Source organism: Diadema setosum, chromosome 17, assembly GCF_964275005.1.
Source record: "Diadema setosum chromosome 17, eeDiaSeto1, whole genome shotgun sequence".
Taxonomy (NCBI): Eukaryota; Metazoa; Echinodermata; class Echinoidea; order Diadematoida; family Diadematidae; genus Diadema; species Diadema setosum.
The window spans coordinates 34,738,724-34,760,110 of record NC_092701.1 but is presented as its reverse complement, the minus strand read 5'-3'; the positions used below and the strand labels follow the sequence as shown (position 1 = coordinate 34,760,110).

At 39.8% G+C, this 21,387-nt stretch overlaps 1 protein-coding gene across 1 annotated transcript in view; it reads right to left on the bottom strand.

The window, feature by feature from the left end:
* Positions 1–2,001: 2,001 nt before the first annotated feature.
* Positions 2,002–21,387, bottom strand: part of LOC140241246 (uncharacterized) — a 92,345-nt gene continuing 72,959 nt past the window's right edge. The window contains exons 28-45 of the mRNA XM_072320998.1: positions 20,958–21,018; positions 20,249–20,356; positions 19,691–19,762; positions 18,868–19,192; positions 17,999–18,457; positions 15,982–17,487; positions 15,579–15,639; positions 14,744–14,878; positions 14,200–14,334; positions 13,601–13,722; positions 12,986–13,127; positions 12,295–12,422; positions 11,460–11,846; positions 7,809–7,868; positions 7,224–7,444; positions 6,114–6,299; positions 5,347–5,458; positions 2,002–4,494 (exon numbers count right to left, since the gene is read on the bottom strand). Of these exons, the coding sequence (XP_072177099.1) occupies positions 4,433–4,494; positions 5,347–5,458; positions 6,114–6,299; positions 7,224–7,444; positions 7,809–7,868; positions 11,460–11,846; positions 12,295–12,422; positions 12,986–13,127; positions 13,601–13,722; positions 14,200–14,334; positions 14,744–14,878; positions 15,579–15,639; positions 15,982–17,487; positions 17,999–18,457; positions 18,868–19,192; positions 19,691–19,762; positions 20,249–20,356; positions 20,958–21,018 (4,282 nt within the window). The 3' untranslated portion in view covers positions 2,002–4,432. The remainder of the gene's footprint in view (positions 4,495–5,346; positions 5,459–6,113; positions 6,300–7,223; positions 7,445–7,808; positions 7,869–11,459; positions 11,847–12,294; positions 12,423–12,985; positions 13,128–13,600; positions 13,723–14,199; positions 14,335–14,743; positions 14,879–15,578; positions 15,640–15,981; positions 17,488–17,998; positions 18,458–18,867; positions 19,193–19,690; positions 19,763–20,248; positions 20,357–20,957; positions 21,019–21,387) is intronic.

The window sequence follows — 21,387 nt, the reverse complement described above, 5'->3', positions numbered from 1 at the left end:
GCACCGCGTAATTTCTACTTTTCCTTGTTTTTTTTTTTTTTTTTTTTATTTTTTTAAATTTTGCTCTGGCTTGCCGGCGGCGTAGATAATCAGATCAAAGCAGGGAAAAATGTTTGAAATGTTTTTGTGACACTTTTGGCATAGACAGAGGCATGCATTAAAGGGATGGAATACACATGTAGTTTTGGTTGAGATGGAGGATTTATTTTTAAAACTTTTGGCAAGATACACTTGTACCTAGAAACCATTTATGAAATATTAAAGAACATACGATTCTAAGAGCAAGTCAAAGTTTATTTGATGAAAATTGGTTTTGAAATGTCCGAGATATCTCAAAACAAAGTAAAACAAATTGGTCATAATAAAAGGTGGGTCCCACTTTTGATTAGGACCTCTTCTTTTGGATATCTAAGCTATTTCAAAGCCAATTTTCATCAAATTAACTTTGAATTGCTCTTAGAATCGTATGTTCTTTCATATTTCTTAAGAGGTTTCTCATTATCTAAAAAAATCATCAACAAAAAATGTTGGAAACCTGAAGTCATCAATCCAAATTAAATACCATGCCTTCAATCAATGACATAATGAATGTCCATGTGTAGTAGGTCCATGCTTACTCTGACTCATTCTTGCCACAGTTTGGGACCGATTGCTGCCATAGGCTCTGAGACGAGTCTTAAGAGATCAGTGCATTTACCTACATGTTTGAGGGGAAAATATAGTGGAGACAAGACTGACACCCACTGTCAAATATCTGGGCGAGATTCAATGCGGTCATGTTGATGTGTGTCAAGTGATTTGGTAATGGTAAATTTTATGACACCCATCTTTCAATTCCAGTGCTTTGACATGTTGTGGTACAGGCTAGGCAGAATATCAAGGTGAAAACGATTATAGTGGAATCCCCTTATAACAAAATCCTCAGGACCGGCAGTTTTCTTTTGTTGTATCGAAATTTCATTATAACCAAATAAACAATAAAGAACAAAAGGTCAGTAATGTTGCGGCTTGAATTTTTATTTCGTTGTAACCGGAATTTTGTTATAACAGGAGTGCACTGTATCTGAAGTTTATGACTATACCTGTTATGAGGTTGTTTTTTATCATTATTTTTACTGGTGGTAATGGAGCAAATTTTAAATGTGGAATTGAAAAAAAAATTTACTTTTGAATATAAAAACTTTGGTGCTCTCTGGTGCTATTGACTGTAGTCCACACAACCCACATCATACAAATACATACTCAATACTCGTAAGTATTATTCTTACTCTCTCCTTTTCCATGCTTTCTCTATGTATTTACATAATATATTCATCTCTTCTCTCTCACTCCCTGCTTTCTTTATTTCTCTCTTTCTCTTCATGGACAAGTCCACCTTCATAGACATGTCGATTGAGTGAATGCAGGAATATCAGTAGAACACATCAGTGAGAGTTTGAGGAAAATTGGACAACCTGTTCAAAAGTTATGAATTTTTGAAGTTTCTGCTCAGTCACCGCTGGATGAGAAGACTACTACAGCGTGTGATGTCACATGTGTACAACGATATAAAGAAAACATAAAGAAAATTTAACATATTTTCACTTTTCTCGCATAATAAACGAACGCCTGACTTACCTCTGTCAGAAGGCAGGGGGAATAATATTGCCCGTAACATACATCAGTGACGGGTTGAGGAAATGTGCACTTTTTCAAACAAATTAAATTTTGTGAAATTCTCTTGATGTTTTCCTTATATCATTGTACACATGTGACATCATACACTGTAGTAGTCTTCTCATCCAGCAGTGACTGCACAGATAATTTAAAAATTCATAACTTTTGAACGGATTGTCTGATTTTCCCCAAACTTTCACTCATGTGTTCTAATAATTTTGCTGCATTCACTTAATCCACATGTATATGAAGGCAAACTTGTCCTTTAACTCATCAGCTCCATGACAAAAAAAAAAAATGAAGAAGTTTACAATAAGCCCACAAAATAACATCACATACAATTCATTTCTGTGTATGTTTTTGCAATTTATGCCGCAATAGACTGATTGTGTGCAGACTTGATATCTGCCCAGATCAAAGATACAAAGTACACGGATACAGAGTCCACCTCAACGATACAAAATTCACCAGATGACATCCTAAAAATATCAGATATATATACAATGGTAGCTAAAAACCTATTTCAGGTTCACGTTACTTTGGCACTACAGTTGAACATTTACTACTAAGACTATATTACAACACAGTGAAGGGTATGGAGGGTGCAGGTATTTCGGCCAGGGACAGTTCTGGTGATGACTGTACATTTACACCTTACTCACAAAAGACGCAGGTTTTAGAAAGTGAGAATTTGCACAAGTTTGGCATTTCACATAGTGAAGCAGAAGACTGATCCTGGAATGATTACAAGCACAGCTAACGCAGAAATTACGCACAATCACAATACTCATTTTTGCATCTTGGTGTCTTTGTGGCTTAAAAAAAAAAAGAAGAAGAAATTTGTTCAAACTTTGTTCAAAAACAGAGAGTGTAAAAAAAAAATTGCACCACTGAAATAGACTTCTGAAAGCACTTCTTTCTTTTTCCTCATGGCATGGCACCTGACCAAATGACCCTTGACACAGAGTTTAATCAACAAGAAGAAAAAAAGAAAGAAGGAAAAACCTGAAAAAGACCTTCAAATACTTTCCATTTCACCACTCTACACTCTATGTCACAGTTTAAAACCTGTACAGAAATATACACCTTATTGCATCTCTTCTAAATTACAATACTAAGATCCTTAAAAGGAGAAATCACTGTTAATACTGTATGCCATGTATTCCTATTGGTGAACCCGATTGCAATTTGCACTACCTTACTACCTTTATCATTTCATCCATCTTGAGTAATGTCGTCCTGAACATAATTATGTAACATCAGAAAGAGATATAGTGAATGTACTACAAGTGTCTGTGCTTGGCCACTGAGCTTCACCAATGCTGTCAGCAAGCCACGAAGTGTCGGGAGAAAGAGTGATGTCAATGAATTGCTTTTTTTATTCCTCTCATTTTACATATTTGATTGCAATAATCCTAAGCACACTATAATGGCAAATGTAAAGTGGCAAATCTCTCTCTAGAGAAACAAACAAAAACTTAAATGAGGGGATAATAGATACAAAAGCTATGCAAAATTGTGAACACACGGGCAAGAATGCAGACATTACAGGAAAAAGAAAAAAAAGATATGAAATATTCACCAGCAATTGGTGGGCACAGCTATGACAGGGTAAACTCAAAAGTCCTATCAATGCACTACAACACAGATATAAATGCTATGACAAAGACTCTGTAAGCATACAAAAGGGCAACTCGATGGATGCCAGACGTTTGATGAGACATTCCTCTCTGTGTCTCTTCTTGGCCTGCAAGAACACGGCATTGGGGCTAAAAAAAAGATTAAGTCAGAGTGCGCCCTCTTTGTTGGGACCAAGTACCGAATAAACCCAGCAGCATGCAACATGAATACTTTGACACACTAGCACTATTCACAAAGCAAACATACACTCATAACATTTACTACCTTGAAGGTCTATAGGTCATAAACCACTTTAAAGCTATAAAAAACAAACAAATCCTACATTCAAACCAATAAACTTTTGTTCTCATGTGGCAACACAAACAGGATTCACACATAAAGAAGACCGCGTCAAATTGTTCTGTAGATAATCCAAAGGTTGCATATTTTGTTTTTCACGGAGTGGTTGACCCACAGATTGGTTATCCAACAAATGGAATGCCCACGCCCACTTGTCTTTCAAAGTTATATGTCTAATAATCAATGTAAGTCTGAGCTTTCAGAGGTTAAAAAAGAAAATAAATAAAATCAGACACATCAGCAACTAATACAAACACAGATGGATCATTGAACTGTGAAACATAAACCAAATGAACAACATAAACTATGAACTGCAATACCTCCCACCATCTCAGCAATAAACATGATAATCACACCTAATTGGTCTAATAAAATGAACCTTGATAAAGTCCACTGCCAAACAAACTGTATCATCTATGCTATGGATTTCCTTGTTCACAGAGAGTAAGCGTAATCAACCTCACATGGAAAGATAGAAACTTTATTGCACTTTGATCAACAAAGGCAACATCATCATTGTTCTGAGAACTGCGCATATTGCCTCTAGGCCACTACTCACTCAAGCTCGCTGCAAGATGCAGTTTTATCATAAAACTAATTCACTGTTCATCCTTCAGTCAGTCAAATTCTGCGATAAATTCACAAATTCCTCCAACGCAACATGTGAACCACTCTGAAGATTGCACAGATTAGATTTTGTTCCATGAGACATCAGTGTTCAGGGTCAATGTTTTTCTCCACATGTGGGACTAAGGCTTCCAAATCAAGTAATGGTAATTTTCAAATCACAAAATGCTCATCCGTCCACTGTTTGTAGGTTTCCTTTTGCCTTGGAGATAACATCATGAGTCTTGCACACTGTTAAAAAGAGAAATCAGAACAGAGCCAAAACTACGGTTACTTCACATTGAACATTGTAAAAACTTACACACATTATACCAAGTACGCATTAACCATTTGCTGATACCATGTTTTGCAAATAATAGCATGAAAATAACAAAGACAACATTTCTACTTGCATGAAAACGCGTATACTTTGTCATATTTACAAGACTGATGGTCTCTGGTGAACTATAAAGAGGTTGATGTAAGGGTAAATAGTTGAAGCACACTGGTTAACATATTCAGGACCATTCCAACTCTGGCATGTAGCCATAAACCTTCCATGGGCATCTTAAGGGGTATAATTTCTCCACACAATGAGGCCAATGCTTTAGATTGGTTTGGATGAAATTTTGCTTCTGTCTATATGAGTGTGATTTATTGTACAAAACATCCTATTGGTATCAAACACAAATTGAAGTAAACTCTGACTGCCAAAGATTCTTGATTCCATTTTAAAATCATCATCTTAAATGGTATCATGGATGAAGCAACTGTCACCATTGTAAGCTGAAATCAAAAATGAAATCTAGTAAACAATAAAAAGGAACATGTCCCTACACCTTGGATACCATAATTCCAGGACAGTGTAATCTTTATTTCATTTTGGATAGCTGATAATAAACATTTCAAATGAGCAAACAAAATCTTTGGCATCTGACTGTAGTAACAAGAGGGTCATTGGCAATTGCCTTTATCACTATATGTTATATGCCAATATTGGATATCACATCCCTTATATCCAGCTCAAAGGCAACACAATCATGAATCCTTTGCAAAGAGATTGCTGTCAAATGAACCACAGCTGTCAATAGAGGGCTCACTCACACTGCCTGATGATTGCCTCCTCCATGTTAGCCTTGTCCCTGTTGGTAGCAGCCAGTCTGTCCCTGGCTTCTTTCATCAGCCTCTCCTGGGCACCCAGCCGCTTCCTCAGCTCCTGTAAGGGACACAACGCCACAACGGATGACAAATTACACAGGGACCATTGGTAGAGAATAGCATCTCATGCTCTCCCATATCTGTGACTGTGAGTACATCACTATAAATACTCACTCATTTTCAAACAGATATTTTATAGAACAGATATGGGATTTGTTGAGTCACACAGGGGGAAGAGTCTTGGTCAACCCCACTGCACAGAAGATTAAAAGTTACACAAAACACACATGGTTCATGTACTTCTCTTGCTCTAACCTGTCAAGCACCAGTGTGCAAAATTTACATTCATGTAGTTCAGATCAGTCAGTAACGGTGACATTATTTCCCCCACAATGGGTTTCGAATCCACAGAAATTTCCTAAAACTTCATTTGTCAAAAAAACAATTTGCTTTTGATGACAGTAGTCTCCCTACACATGGTATAGCCAAGTCTTGCTCTCATCAGGAAAGTTATCATAAAGATCAGTAGGAGGATTATCTTCCCAGTACCAAGTATGACAGTAGCACAGTAAATAGTCAACTAAAAAAAGGGAGCTACTTGTGTGCTACTTGCGTCACAATAGGCAAACATTAATTCTAGACTCAAGGAGAGTTGGCAGCTCTGTTACAGACTTTCAGGAAGGCCTGGCGGCGATTCCAAAACATTGTCGTACCTTGACTTCGTCGCTCTGAGAGTGCTGCTGCACCAGGTGGTCAGTCGTCCAGAAGTTGACCAGGTGGCGACGGCTGGTGTCTAGGAGCTTCACTAGGTGGTGGATGTCACGGGAGAGGTTGGACAGGGCATTGTTGTTGACGTCATCCACATCCCCCCTCGAGTGGGGACTGCTCTCTTCACCAAACTGAGGGCACGAGGAGGAAGAAGTTTGCTCAGTAATGCAAAATCAGAATACCGATGAGCATATTTATACACTGGGAAAGCACAATTATATAATCAGCTTCAAATTCAATGCAGTAACGGATTACAGATAGGAGTGATCTCTTCATATCAGCCATCATATTTCATGGGCAATTGCAGCTTGTACAGCAATCAATATGAGAGAAACGCATGCAAAACACTCCAAATTTCATTCCAACTTGGTGATGAGAAGTGTCACTATTCTTAGCTTCAATCTTTTTACCTTCTTAAATACTTGAGGAGTTGCCACTCATCTGAAGAGTGAGGAAACTAACTTAATATAACTTGAACATCATGTTTTGATTGTAGTTACTTCTTTGGATGTATTATCTACAGGTCTTGTCACAACACACTATAGGTTTGTTTCTGTACGATGAATCTAAAGCAAGAGCTTCAATCTAAACCTGCAACCTACATAATCCTGTCTAATAGTCAATGGTCTATCTCTGCCTTTCACAAGTCTTCTCTCCTCCACATCATATACCTTAGCTTGAGCTAATATCAAAGAGAGCTAAAGGAGACCTTCACATGATTTTTAGACTTTTGCATTTGAACATCTATAAATTGGTGACACTGGGTACAACATTTCAAAGTTTAGTCATTAGGATGAGGAATAAGAATGTTTTCACATTTCATAACAAATCACAATGAACAAGGATGATGACACAGTAGCAATGGCATTGCTATATTACTGGAATATGTGAGCCTCATATGTAATCATCCTTTTTCAGTGTATTGTGTTTTAAGTTTTTTCAAGTATTGGTTTGTCTTCTAAAGGACCACAATGAACTCCACATATCTGCACATGACACCATCGATTTATGCATTACATGATGTGAAATTGCATAAATTGTCTGGATAGCCCTACCTGAGCCAGAAGTGAGAGTTTCTGTCTGAGCTGCATCTCAATGGCTCCCCCAACCAGGGCAGCTTCCTTCACCCCAGACTTGATGGCTTCATAGGTGGACAGCATGGACACAGCGTAGGTTTCCTTCTTTGACCCTCCGTCCGGGGCGTCCCCGCGGGGCGAGGACTTCCTCTTTGACCGACCACTGGTCTGATCGGACAGCAGCTCGAATCCTTGGATGTCTGACCAAATGATAAAGCAAGAGAGAGAGAGCAATTTAATTTAGCACTCAGCCTAAGCTTTGGATTAAACTGTACACAAGCCATTTTCCTTTATACCATTTCAGAGAGCGAGAGACCAAAAATTTATGTTAACTTGTCTGATACCTGATGAAAAAACTTATTAGGCTTCGTAAACACATATGGGTTCTATGAGAGTATCTAATCTTGTTTTTTTTTATTATGAGGCTCTCAAAGACACATTAAGAGCAGGAGTGATGTCATTATAGAATTGCTGTTGTTACAATCAGTGCGATGTTATGCATAGAATTTGATAATTCCTTTCTCATTTCTATTTTTGTTTGCTTCATTATGTCACTTTCCTTACCATCTGCAGCAAATTCTGACACACATCCATTCTCTGTGGTCTCCTTATCAGTCCTCATATCTGAAACACAAACATGGAACCAGGTCAAGATGTCATTTGTGGTACAGCAAAGTCAAGTGAGATTTTGCAAGAGAAGATGTCAAGACAAGATGTATAGTGCACAGCATTCTGATACCTTCAGCTTAGAATGAGGTAGAAGCTGAAATAACATGGTAGTAAAATTATATTATGTATCTAACAAAGGAATTAGAAGAAGGGAATTTATCTGCACATCTTAAGGCACCCAGCTTCAACAATATGTCACACATTATTCACAAAATTGCTGTAAAAAGAAAGGTCTTTAGTTCAGATTTGAATGTATTAATATCAGTACAATTCCGAAGTGGGATTGGTAGAGAGTTCCACTGACATGGAGCAACCGAAGCTCTACCCCCAGAAGCTTTAAGGAGAGCACATGAAGAATCAGTCCTGCACAACGTAACATAAGAGAGTTAATGGCTAGAATAACATTCCGACTTATAGTAGGCTTGCTAAGAGCGAAAATAGGGGTGAACGCTGCATTTTATAGTACAAATGTCCTATTTGGCACACATGTTCCTCAGTACAATTGGAATTTTTTCATCTAAAGAGACAATCTGTATCTATGCAAATAAGCCTTAATTTGCATAATTTATACAAAAATACATATAAAGATTATTAAGAAATATATGTGCATCCAGCAGAAATACCTAATTTGGTAGAAGTGTTCTATAGAGTATGTGGAAACTATTCCTGCAAAAATTGATTTCATACCTATGTAAATAAACATAAAATTTGCATAATTAAGCGAATTATTATGCAAATTGATTTGTAAACAATGAAACCCTCCTTAAATCTCATCCTAGATAGATATAACCCATTGGAAACACTCTATGAAACAAAATGAGAAAAGACCTTCAAAGATTATACAATCATTACCAGCTAATTTACATAATTACTAAAGAAAATAAAGTAAAACATTATTTTCAAAGTTTTTCTTACAGTCTAAGAACTGCATTTTATGATAAAATCTACCAAAGTAGGATGCCTATCCTTTAGTCAAAAGGAAATGGTTTGTTATATCAAAACACTGTTTCTCTATGCAAATACCATCTAATTAGCATATTGTGCATATTAATACCCGAATGTACCAGAAGTCAACGGTCAAGGTCGACTTAAGAAATTGTATCAGTTTACGCGAAGACTCAAGACTGGATTAAGCAAATTTCACCAAACTTGGTCCAAGGATGACGTATGATGGGGCAATTAATTAAGTAAAATCGGCAAGAGGTCAAAGGTCAAAAAGTTCAAGGTCAATACTAAAATTTCATGATTTCCCCCATATCTATGCCATGCCTGAAGGTATTTTTCTGAAACTTAGTGACTGCATACATGTACTACCAAAATAAGATTCTCCAGGGGGTTTCAGGTCAAGTGGTCAAAGGTCAAAGGTCGGTGAAAATGTTAAAATGTTACTTTCTTTTCTCTGTATCTCGCAAATGTTTAAAGGTGTCTTCATGGAACTTGGTACTGGCAGGGATTGTCTAGGGAATTTATGGGTCATTGTCAAAGGTCAGGGGTAAAAGATCAAGGTAAATTGGGCCCTCAAAATTTCTCTATTTCCCTCATATTTTTGCATTGCTTATACGATTTTTCTTGGAACTTAATATATACATGTATTACCTAATGGAGATTCTCTGGGAAATTTCCTGCCAAAAGGTCAAAGCTCTGATGAAAATGCTATATTTCACTTTTTCTTCCATATCTTGAATGTGAATCAAGGTATCATGAAACTTAGTACATATTTGTGCATGTTCTACCTGACAGTGATACCCTTGTTGAGCCCTCCCCTCTCAAGTGTTTTTGTTTCCTCTTGATAAGTAGCAAAGGACATGGAATTCAGTGACATGGTATAGTCATCACAGTCATTGCATTTAATGTATGGGTCGCATGAAAGTTAATTTTGATGCACACATGTATAACATCTGACATCCTTACCTTTTACATTTTTACCTGTGTATATTATTATATTTAATCTTAACCTCTGACATCTTTACACAAAACCAGTTAACATTATTATTTTTTTTTTTTTGAAAAAGCTTCAAGATCATATAGGTCATGATTATCTATACAGGTATTAGCTGGTATGTGGTGGAATATAACAGTCTTTGGACCGCCAGGGAGTTACATTATCCCAAGGGAAAACAAACACAACCAGGGAGAATATGACATTTACGATCCTCGTAAACAGTAGCATGTGACGATCTGTTGACAAATCACATCCTAGTAATTGTAAAGGCCATCTGATATACTATTTTATGGCTATAAACATATTATTTTTGCTTTGATTTTTTGTTGAAATTGACTGATTTTAAGTCAGAGACTTAGATTATTTGACTTAAAGTATAACATCTCCTATATTGTTCACATGACAATTTTTGCATAAATTATTGCCTTATCAAAATGTTATTGTGTATAAATTTCCGAGCATAGTTTCTATGCCATAGCAGCTCAAAGTATACTGAGGGATTTTTTTTTTTCAGAAACAGACTTTGTTTCTAACTCAAGCTTGTAAGTTCTTAATGTGTGCAGATACCCTTGCATTCACATAATTTGCACAAGTTTATAATCAGATTGATGTAAAAAGCCTGTTATTCGCTTGGTTGCCTACAAAATAAAATGAAAATCAGAACTCACACTTTCACTATGGAAGTGTTTTTTGTAATGATTTTCTAACCATGACCTCAGTTGTGTACTGTTTGCAAGGGAAAACAATCATTTTGTAAGCAATATCGTTCCGATTTGCATCTGTTAATATGTAGGCCCTAATGTTATATTTGCATAATCATATTTAAAGAGTGTCACTGTCAATTGCTATTTTTCCCATCCTGCGAAGCATTTATGCAATGAGGGAAAATTGATAGCAGAAATTATTTCAAAGATCAATATGTTTCGAAATTTCACGTCTTGTATACTTATTTGCGTAATTTATGCATAAAATGCCTAAGTTAATTAAATGATATGGAAACAATTTAAGCAAGTGAAAAGTGTTGTTGTGAGAATATTGTCTTATTCTATTTGCTTTTTGGATATTAAGCTCAAACGATTTTAGACATTGTCACATTATTGCTTTTTGTATGTTCTGATTATCTATGTGTAGGTATTGATACGCATATTATGCAAATAACAGGTTGTTTGCAAAGAGACAGTTTGTCTCTTTAGATGAATCATTTGCTTTTGACCCAAGGAACATCCATCCCAGGTTCAAACTTTGTACTACAAGATCCAGTGCTTAATAGATTGGAAATTCTTCAAAAATGCAGATTTTTGCACAATAACTTGCATAATTATGCAAATTTTACATAGGTATGAAATCAATTTTTGCAGGATTTGTTTTCACTTACTCCAAAGAATACTTCTACCAAATTAGGTATTTCTGTTGGTTGCACGTATATATTTAAATAATTTTTATATGTATTTATGCATAAATTATGCAAATTACTGCTTATTTGCATAGATACAGAGTGTCTCTTTAAATGAAAATTTTTCAATTGCCCTAGGGAACATCTGTGCCAAGTAGGATATTTGTACTAAAAAATGCAGCGTTTACCCCCTTAGCAAGTCTACTATTACCAGTGAATAACTTTCTGCTACTGCTGCTCCGTTGATGCTCGTTGCTGGACCGATGTTTAGAGCTTGTGGTGGTGGTGGTGTGGATTCGGATCTCCTCTGACCGTGTTGTTTGCGGCTGGGGCGGCGAGGGGGAAGGTGAGGTCGCCCCCTTTGATGACGGGGAGAAGCTCCGGTCCCGCAGGGCCTCTTCCAGTCTGATCCTGAGGGCGTTGTTGGTCTGGATGCTGTGCTCCAGCTGGATTCGCAGGTGGCGCAGCTCTTGCAGGAGCTCGGACAGGTCCATGCCCGTCGTCCTGTCGATGACGTGGAGGTGGGTGGTGGAGGGGGACGTCTTGCTGGGATGCCTTCCAGTTCTCCCCTGGGAACCAGTGGATGTCCTTCCAGCATCTGTGGGGATAGAATCAAAGACATTTCAGAGTATCATGTTTGATACTGAATAACCAGAAACATAAACGACATGAGACTTTGTGAATTTGAGCCACTGGCTTTTTTGGCAGAATGAAATTTGCAAATTGCAACTGTCACTAAATGCATTGTATAGACAAAATCTTTTGTGTGCATTTTACTTTCACTAACCCTGGCTCCTCACAAAATTTGTGAAAGTTTCAGGCACAATGTAGAACTAACTCTGCCCAGAATGACTCTCCAAATGTAACGACATCTACTCACTTCAGTTTGCTTGGTCCAAAGAAACCGATAATAGCTACTATTAGGCAGAAATCTATCTTCAACTCCATGAACATCAAAATGCAACTGTCATGTACTACCATATTTATTCTGAATGTGCAGAGGACAGGACAATTCTAGAGAGTCAGAATCAGACAGAAAAGCTTACCTCTGCCATGCAGCTGCTCGTATACACCAAGCTCAAAGCGAAGAGAATTTGAAAGCTGCTCGCTCTCAGTGATTTGCTCACGTAGGCGCTGCTTCTCATCAGCCATGCGGTGCTTCTCAGAGAGTAACCTTATGACAGTAACCAAGGGAGATGGGATTTTAGTTAGGACGGGTCCCTCTGTAATAACATCTAGAGTTTCCTAGCTCGTATCATGTCTTTCCAGCAGTTAGGAGACCAAATGCATCCATACTCTTTTCAAGTCATGATCCCCTCTATCTTTCTCTTCAATCATATGACTCCTTGACAGACACAATCTGACTCAGGGGGTGACATAAAAAAGACAGAACACCCACACCCACACATGCACACAAACACTAATATGATAATTGGAGATGACTAGAATGGACCAGAAATGATGCCTCTAGCACCACGACTTTCATTGTGAATGACCAATTAGACACCAAGGTGGATGGTTTGCATAGTGGTAGCATAACAGACAATAGTTTTATTTTACCATGTTTTGTTTAGCTTTTTGCAGATCCACTGTATTTGTATGGCAATATCTTGCTCTAAAAAAAAAAGAAGTATTTTGCTCCTTGTCATAAGATTGTTAACATCAACATGGCTTGCACAGAAGTGATTATGGCTCTGATGGGTTTCTTGTAGGATGGAAATCATTTCATTTATTCACCTCTTGATGTCTGCATTAGCCTGGTCAAGTTCTGCTTTCATCCGCAGTGCTCTGTCCTCCTGCTCTACCAGACGGCGCTGAAGGGAGCGATTCTCTGTGGTCAGCTTCAAGTTGGTCTCGTACAAATACTGGCTGCCCTGGCCTGAAGGTACGAGGAAGGGATGCAGACACAAAGATAAATGAATGGGACTGTACACAGGTTGAAGCTGGGCTCTTGGATTAAGAGTTGCACATGTTGAACACCTGAAATTACTTGATATACTATTGCAAAATGTGTATCACTCACTTATCTGTGGGTAGAATCCCATCAATATGACTTGATAAGCAGAGATGTGCAGGCATTTATTTACTTTGATATTTCTTGCTAGCTGTGCAATTATCACATGTACAGACAAAAATACAATTTGTTACGGCAGATACCTAGTAGTTGAAAATGATGAGTTTGTGAAGACTTTCCAAGAACAACACAAATGCTTAAACATTATCCCTGCCATGGGTATGCATAATTGTTCAAAGGTCTGCGCTGCCAACTTGGAGATTAGTGGGGTCTTAATCTTCGGGCAAAATTACAGGCATCAATACAAGCAAGGCTATGAGGCAGAGAACACTCCTCACCATCTGAGATGTCGGAGCTGGAGCCAGTGGGAGATGCCTTCTTGCGGTCCCTGTGCTTGGGGCTTGTCCTCCTCGACTCCTCTAACCGCTCCCGCAGGTTTACCACCTCTTTCTCGTACTCCCTGCAAATTGGCAACAGCAGAAGCAGACAGCAATGAGAAGAAAGACAATGAATGTCAGTTGAATTAAAATATTGCAGCATTTACAGTTGGCTTCTTCCAACCTTCTTACACTAAACATTCAATATTAGTGGTAATAAATTGATATACACATTTACACTTGTTACGTCTTTGATGGTCTCAACACAAGGATGATACCTTACACAATAGCTGGTGTTTTGTTGCTTTTGTCTTTTTTCTGCTTGTTCTCATCACTTTGATTTACTCCATCCATTTGATAACACATGTTCATAGCATACTCTTACCCATCATGACAATGGACGATCATTTCTCACACCTCCAACCACAAGCTTTCTGTATGATAATGGAATCTTTGAATGCAGAGATATGGTGTGTGTCTGTCTACAGACACAGCAGCTTTGACACTGGGTTTGTGTGCATCTTATTTCCCCTTCTAGATTCTTGCAAGAATTGTCTCACCTCTCCAGGGTCTTCTTGGCTGCCTCGGCTCTCTCCTCCTGCCTCCTGAGGGCGCTCTGCAAATCCTGGTTCTGCCTTTTCTGGCTGTCGAGGTCCTCCTGGATCTTGAGTACTTCCCTGTGCTCTGCTTTCAGCCTGTAGTTTGAGGCAGGACAGAAGTGAAAAATCAATTCAGAGATATGTGTCTGTTACAGACACCAAAGCTATTAACAGAGACTATTAGAAACTATTTTAAATCTGACTGCTGGGAATAGCAGCAAGGGAAGACACCATCAATTCTTGAAACCCAATAATGCAACTCAGCACTAGGTCCATACATTTGGGTGCCCAGGATGTCACGCTTTATTCATTATTTAGGCATGAACAACGTGAAGTTTCAATGTGTTTCATTTGCAGCAATATTACTAGTATTTTATTCTATTTTTTTGCAACTGAATGGAGCCAAATATAACAGATTTTCATATCGCGATCCCCAAACCAACAGCTGATGTGTGTGAAAGCAGGTATATATAGAGAGAGAGACCAGTGCAGAGGAAGTACTCACCTCTTGAGTTCATCTCTGAGGGCATCGGCCTTGACCTCGTTGTTGTGAAGGATCTCCTGCAGCTCTCGGTTCAGCTTCTGCTGGCCACGGATCTCACCCCTCAGCTGCTGGATCTGTTCATCCTTGGCTTGCAGTCTGACAACAAACACATGAGATTGAAATTTGAAGGTGGCTCTTCTTCCTTCCATTTTTAATTTCTCTCTGTCTTTTTCCTTCTGTTTTTTGCCATCCTTTCTCCCTCTCTTGGTTTTTATTCCTAACTTTCATGTTCTAATTTTCAATCATTCATTTTCTTCTTGTCTTAGTTTCACTAATCAAAGACCTAGGCCATCTTACAAACATTTGTCAAGGAAATTGTCTTAGACATTTCATCTTTGACAAATTCTATCCCAGACAGTTTACAAGCTGTTTTTGTTGCCTTTTTAAAGGGTTTGCCCGTTATGGTCCATATGAATATAGAATGGTCAATCTTTTGGTTCGTGCGTACTCCACATATTTCTGCCAGTGCCACTAAATATAGATTCATTCTCGGAATCAAGGTAAACGGAAAATGACAAGGTGTTCCATTTTTATCAATCATTTGCAGTGAGCTGTATGTATGATTTCCAGAAATGTCCATCAATTTACAAGATTCTGCATCAAATTTACTTGAATTTCCACATATGAGGTTTCTATTTTTTTTTACTACACAGTTATATTACAAAATGCACCAGTTTATAATTGTTTCTGACATATATGTACAGGCCACTTCCACATGTGATTACTCATGATAAAGAAAATATTTCAGTTTTTCTCTCTGTTGCCAATGGTGACAATATTTTTAGGATGCACATACCTTTCAGAGAACAGCTCCTGAACATCGTCATCAGTCTGTCTCCTTCCAAACTGGTTTTCTCCTAGAAATAGGAAAGAAAACAAGCTTCCTGAATTCAAATGTGCAACTTGTCTGGTCAAATGATAATCATTTAATAGTGCTCGTATGTTTATGTGACACATATATTTTCACCTAATCTGGTGGTTTCCAATCCAAATTCAAAATTACTAAAATGTGCACGGTCAAATTTGAATGACAGCTTTATGGCACGAGTATTGGGCAAACCTCTGCAATACTTTAACTAATTTCTAACACTGAGAACTGCAACATGTAGTGCTATTAAATGACTTCATGCATTCAAATGTAAACTTCACAGCAAAATACTGACAGTGCATCACTGGTGATCATTAAATAGAAGTCTCACCTCCAAGTAGTCTTGTGATTGTATCCACGACCTCGTTGCCATCCCGTATTCTCTCTTCAATGGCTGTGACCCTCTCAGAGTACACACCCTCCATGGCCGACTTGTTGTCCTTCTCCAGCCCCTTCAGGATGCTCAGGGCCTCTGACAGCATGTTGGTCAGCACCCCCATCAAGCTGCGGAGCTCTGCCAGCTGTTCGTGCAGCCGCCCAATCTCCATCTCCTGCGACCGGATGACCTCCTCGCTGAAGGAGTTCTGCTTCTGCGTCTGCAGCTCCACCAACTCGGAGAGCAATTCTGCGTTGCGTTCCTGGAGGGAGGCGTTGGCGTCCATGACCTTCTCCAGCTGGGTAGTGACGTTCTCCAGGTCCTGCTGGAGTCGCTCGAAGGCATTGCGGTTGGCAACGAGCTCAAACCACGTGCTAGAGTCGGCGGGATCACGGGACGGACTGGCCGGTCGGCTCAGGCCGGCACTCTGGATGCGGGTCTGGAGCTTGCGAATCACGTGGCGGCACCGCTTGAGTTGCTTTTTCAGGACTGTGACTTGCTCCTTGAGTTCTTCCGTGTCATCAGTCAGACCAAACCCAGAAAATGTTACATCAACAACACCAAAGCTCCTCTCCGACAGACTGAGACTGGCAGATGATGTGCTGTCCCTGTCATCGTCAGAGCTGGGCACCTGTGACAGAGATGCCCCTGACATGCGACGGTTGGTTAATCCAAACACAGAGGTTCGCACAAGGTTGGAGTCGCTGCTGACACGCTTCGGAGTGCCTGGTGCAGCAACCCCTGCATTGTGGAGTTGTCGTCTGTAACGCTTGATGCGTTCGGCCTGCTGGTGGACGGTGCCTTCAGTGGCATGGAGTTTGAGAGTAAGAGCCCTGAATCTCCTCTTTGTTGCATTCAACTCACTCTGAGCTTTCTCCAGCTGCTTGTGCAGTGATGGAGGAAGAGTCCTCTGCTCAGCTCTTGGCGATGGCTTGGTGGGTTTGCTGCGATCATCCATGTCTACCTCGTCACCATTTCGTCCCTTCTCTCTATCCTCAGAACTCTTCAGTTCTCCCTTCAGTCTCTCAATCTCGCGGGCCATGTCCACGATCAGTTCTGGATTGAACTCACTCCCCTGTCCCTCGGCCCCTGAGTTGTTGAGTCTGATGTGTCGTTTCAGGAGTTCTATCAGGTTCCTGGCCTTGTCCAACTTCTTCTGGAGCAGAGCCTCTCGTGCCCTGTCGGCTGCAGCCCCTTGGTCCAGGTCCCTGTCCCTCTCTTCCAGCCTCCTGCGTTCCCTCTGCACAGCGTCCTGGAGCTGGGACGAGAGCTGCTCGTTCTCCAGCTTGAGGTTGTCCACCAGGTCCCTACCCGAGTCCGGTGGAGACTCCGGACCGATGCCCAGGTGGTGGCGCAGGGCGGCGTTTTGCTGCTCACTGGCAAGCAGCTTCTGGTCCTTCTCCTCCAGCAGGGCTTTGGCCTGGTCAAGTTGCTGCTTCAATATGGGGACAACATGGTCTCCTGGTTTACAAACATAACATATCCATTGTCATGAAACATATCTTGCCTGATATCTGCATTTACAATGACATTCCATATCAAATTTGATGATCTGAACATGGCATGCATTGTCCATCTATATGAAAGATTTCAGCTTAGTTTTCTGTTCATACACACACTCATCATTCTGATTGTAGTATAACTTCTCAAGACAGAGAATATCATGTTTGTCCACTTTTCAAGAAAGTGAATTAACATTGAGTCTACAAACATATCTTTTTTTTTTCTAGGAACATATCTTATTTTGAGAGGGGGAAAAAACAGAACAGAATGAGTCCATCTTGATATGCTGGTAAAGAAATTACAAAAACAAATGCAAGCTACGTACAATGTATTGCATTTCTAAATCTACATGCATATTTCATAGAGATACTGCATATAATATGTAAAAAACTTCCTACTGCACTTGATGACATTCCCTCATTCTTTTTCAATGAGTACTGACTAAAAAGAGCAGGTTAGGACGCTTCACCTGAACTGTCACTTCTTGCTTGATTGAGTAGTGCCGCATCAAGCTGCTGTTTCAGGGTGGCGTTGTGCTTCTCGCTCTCCCGCAGCTTCTTCCCCAGGGCAGCCAGATCCTTCTGGAGCCCGGCCACCAGCTGCGGGTCCCCGTCCTGCTCCTGTCCAGGGATGCTGCGTAGGCTGTCCAGCTCCTCTCGCTCCAGCCGCTTCTCCAGAGACTGCTGCCGCCACCGGGCCTCTTTGAGCTTGGAGCGCAGGTCGTCCACCTCCTTCCGGAGTTCCTCATTGGAAGCGGCGTTGGAGTCGCGGATGTCGTCCAGGGTGATGGGGGACTGAGGGACGGGAATGTAGAGACCGTTGTCTTGGTGGGAGAAGCGGGAAGGCTGCTGCATCATGTCAGGGTCGTGACCAACACCAAAGCTCCTGCGCTGGGCCTCACTGGCCGTGGTGACGGTTGGCGAAACGTCTGAAATTGAGATGGTAGAGGTATCCAATTATATCATGCATTACTGCAATAGGCATTGACAGTCTATCAACCTTCACCAAACACATGCACTGTTGATGGCTCAAATGCATGCATCTTGCCAGTATTTTGAATCTAATCGAGCTAAAATCAAGACTTACATGCTCAAAATTATTTGCTATATTTTTTAAATGTAAATTCTACAAACCCAAATCTAACCTGCTTAGAGATTAGTTACACTCATGCTTCAAATGGTCCAATCAAAGATGTCCAAAAAAAAAAAATGAATATCATGCCATGTCATATGATGGAAGGTTAATATCAAGTTCCCTGCAAGGTAAATATCAAGTACCCTTGTTTAGGAGTGGTTAGTGCTGTTAGATCACCATTGCCCATAGACATGCTACACTAACCAGTACTGTCACTGCCGATTCCGCTACCCACACCACTGGTGGTGGCCGACTGCACCACACCTTGTCTGTCGATCACCACGTGGAGGTGGTTGCCCTCGTTTGTCCGCCCCATCCCTTCTTCCATCTGGCGTCGGAGGGACTGCATGGCTGCCAGCTCCGCTCCAAGCACGTCTCTGATGGATCCTGACTTGGCGTCAGTCATCCCGCCCCGGTTACTCCCAGCCTCACTCTGGTGCGTGATGTTGACGTTGAGAGGAAGGGCGGAGTGCAGGGCATCGGTCAGCCGACTCAACTCCCGGATCTGGTCCTGCAGAAGCTGCTGGAGCTGTGTTTGTGTTTTATTCCAAAATTCACAAGATGGAAAAAAAAAAAAACAAGGAAAAGTTAGCTAATAGATTCAGGGAGGCATATCAAATGAATGTATTTACATGACAGACTGGACAATGCTTACAAGTGCTACACTAGTAGAGTGTAAATGTCAGTTATTAAATACAGCCCTGGAACAAAGTAATGTGAAGAAGACTTACTTACCCGTTAAATGGTCTTTAATTAGAATGTGGTAAAATTGCTTGATTACTTTTTTTTTTCTTTAAATTAAACCATTGTAACAGCATAGATTTCCCAGATGAGGTGACATCAGATGATAATTCAAACTCAAGCAGCTGTGGGGAACGACACTAAATCATCATCAACATTGAAGGCTTAACCTACAGCTTATTGAACTCTTCAATGAAATACCACGCACACTGATTCAACAACAACAAAGAATCTAAGGACCTACTACGGCAAAAGACAAATGAAATCGAGTAATGCTGTCACAAACCTGATCTGAAGAATCACTGCCACGGGGACTCTTCTCATTGTCGACAAACTTTGAATTTTCCATTTTCAGTTCCTACAGAATGATAAGTAGAGAAAAAAGAGAGAGATGAAACAGGGTCTTTTCACAAACATCCATGTAGATATTTTGCATTTGTTTTTCCATCTTTAACCTTATGTTTTAGAACTCTGATTTATAGAGGAAGCAATCAAATTGCGAAATATTTTCAAGTTACCTGTCTGACAAAGAAGCGTGAATCAACATTTTGGCATTCATTCAGTTAGGACAACACACTACTTTTGTCCTACTGGCGGGCATCATCTCCCATGAACACCTATGCACTCAAAGTGTTCCCATTCATTATTTGAAGTTATAATACGAGGAGTTAACTTGAGAGTATATACAGAGTATTGACACACAGCCATTCTCATACAGCAGTCCTCAAATGACCGTTCTCAACTGGCCACCCTCATCTGGCCATCCTCACAGGGCATCCTCACACAGCTGTCCTCAGAAAGTAATCCTAAAACACTGCACAAGACCATCCTCAGGCATCCCTACCTGGTATAAATTATCCTTGATCCTGGCGGCTTTGTTGAGGGCGTCGATGCGATCCTGCTTCTCCTGAAGCTCATCCTCCAATTCTGCTATCCTCCGTCGCAACTTGGCCTATACAAAGAGAGAGAGAAATTAGCACGTTGAGCAATAAGAAAGCCAGAACAAGACAGATTCACACTGTAAAACAGACTTCATGACACAGATGACAGCATGATAGTTTGCAAATCATAGCTCATCGACTGTCGGTGTATGGCTCATACAACTTCATATTCCACAATTCCTCAATTATTATTACTTTTTTTTTGTTCCTCTAAAGAGCAAACTAACTCATGGTTACAACTTTCACTTTGCTAGATTAGTCATGGACAAAACAAGCATTTCTGTCTGTGAAATAATTTGCTTTGAATAGATAATTATCACAACCACAAAAAAAAAGAATACTTTTCCTAAACTCAAAAGCACAATCAGGTTGAAAAAAAAAAAAGCACAGTAATAAAATAATTCCTTCATTTTCCCTTATATCTATTCAATTCCTTCAGGTCTTTTATTTATTTATTATTATTGTTGTTTTTTCAATTATTGTCATAACCAGTTAAAACTACATAAATGTGAGAATCTATGGAAAGCAATATGTGAAGTGATGGAGTACTTCTGTGATCCTGGACCGTTCTGTACTTGACACACTTATCGAGTGAAAGTCCCTCTCACTCACCATGGAGTGCTTGTTCTGTCGATCAGCCTCCTGCTCATCTTGTAAACTCTCCAATGATTCCCTGCGAGGAGAGGAAAATATTGTTAATCACACAGTCAATGATGCTGTCATGCCAATGATTTTTCTCAGCACAGAACAGGTGATTTTTTTCCCCCAGTAATTGCATTTCAATATCATGACAAGAGATAATTTCATATCACAGATGCTTAAAAAAAAAAAAAACACCCCAAAACACACAGATGTCTGCAGCACTGTGATATCCTTGTGCTTAGAAATATGATATTAAGCGCTCTATGAATATTATATATTATTATATCTATTTAATGAGGTCATAAACTTTAGACACTTGTCACTCTTCTCTGGCATGCTACTTTTCATGTTTGCTTCCTTGAATTCACAAATTCTGTTCGTCCCTTCACCAATATGAATA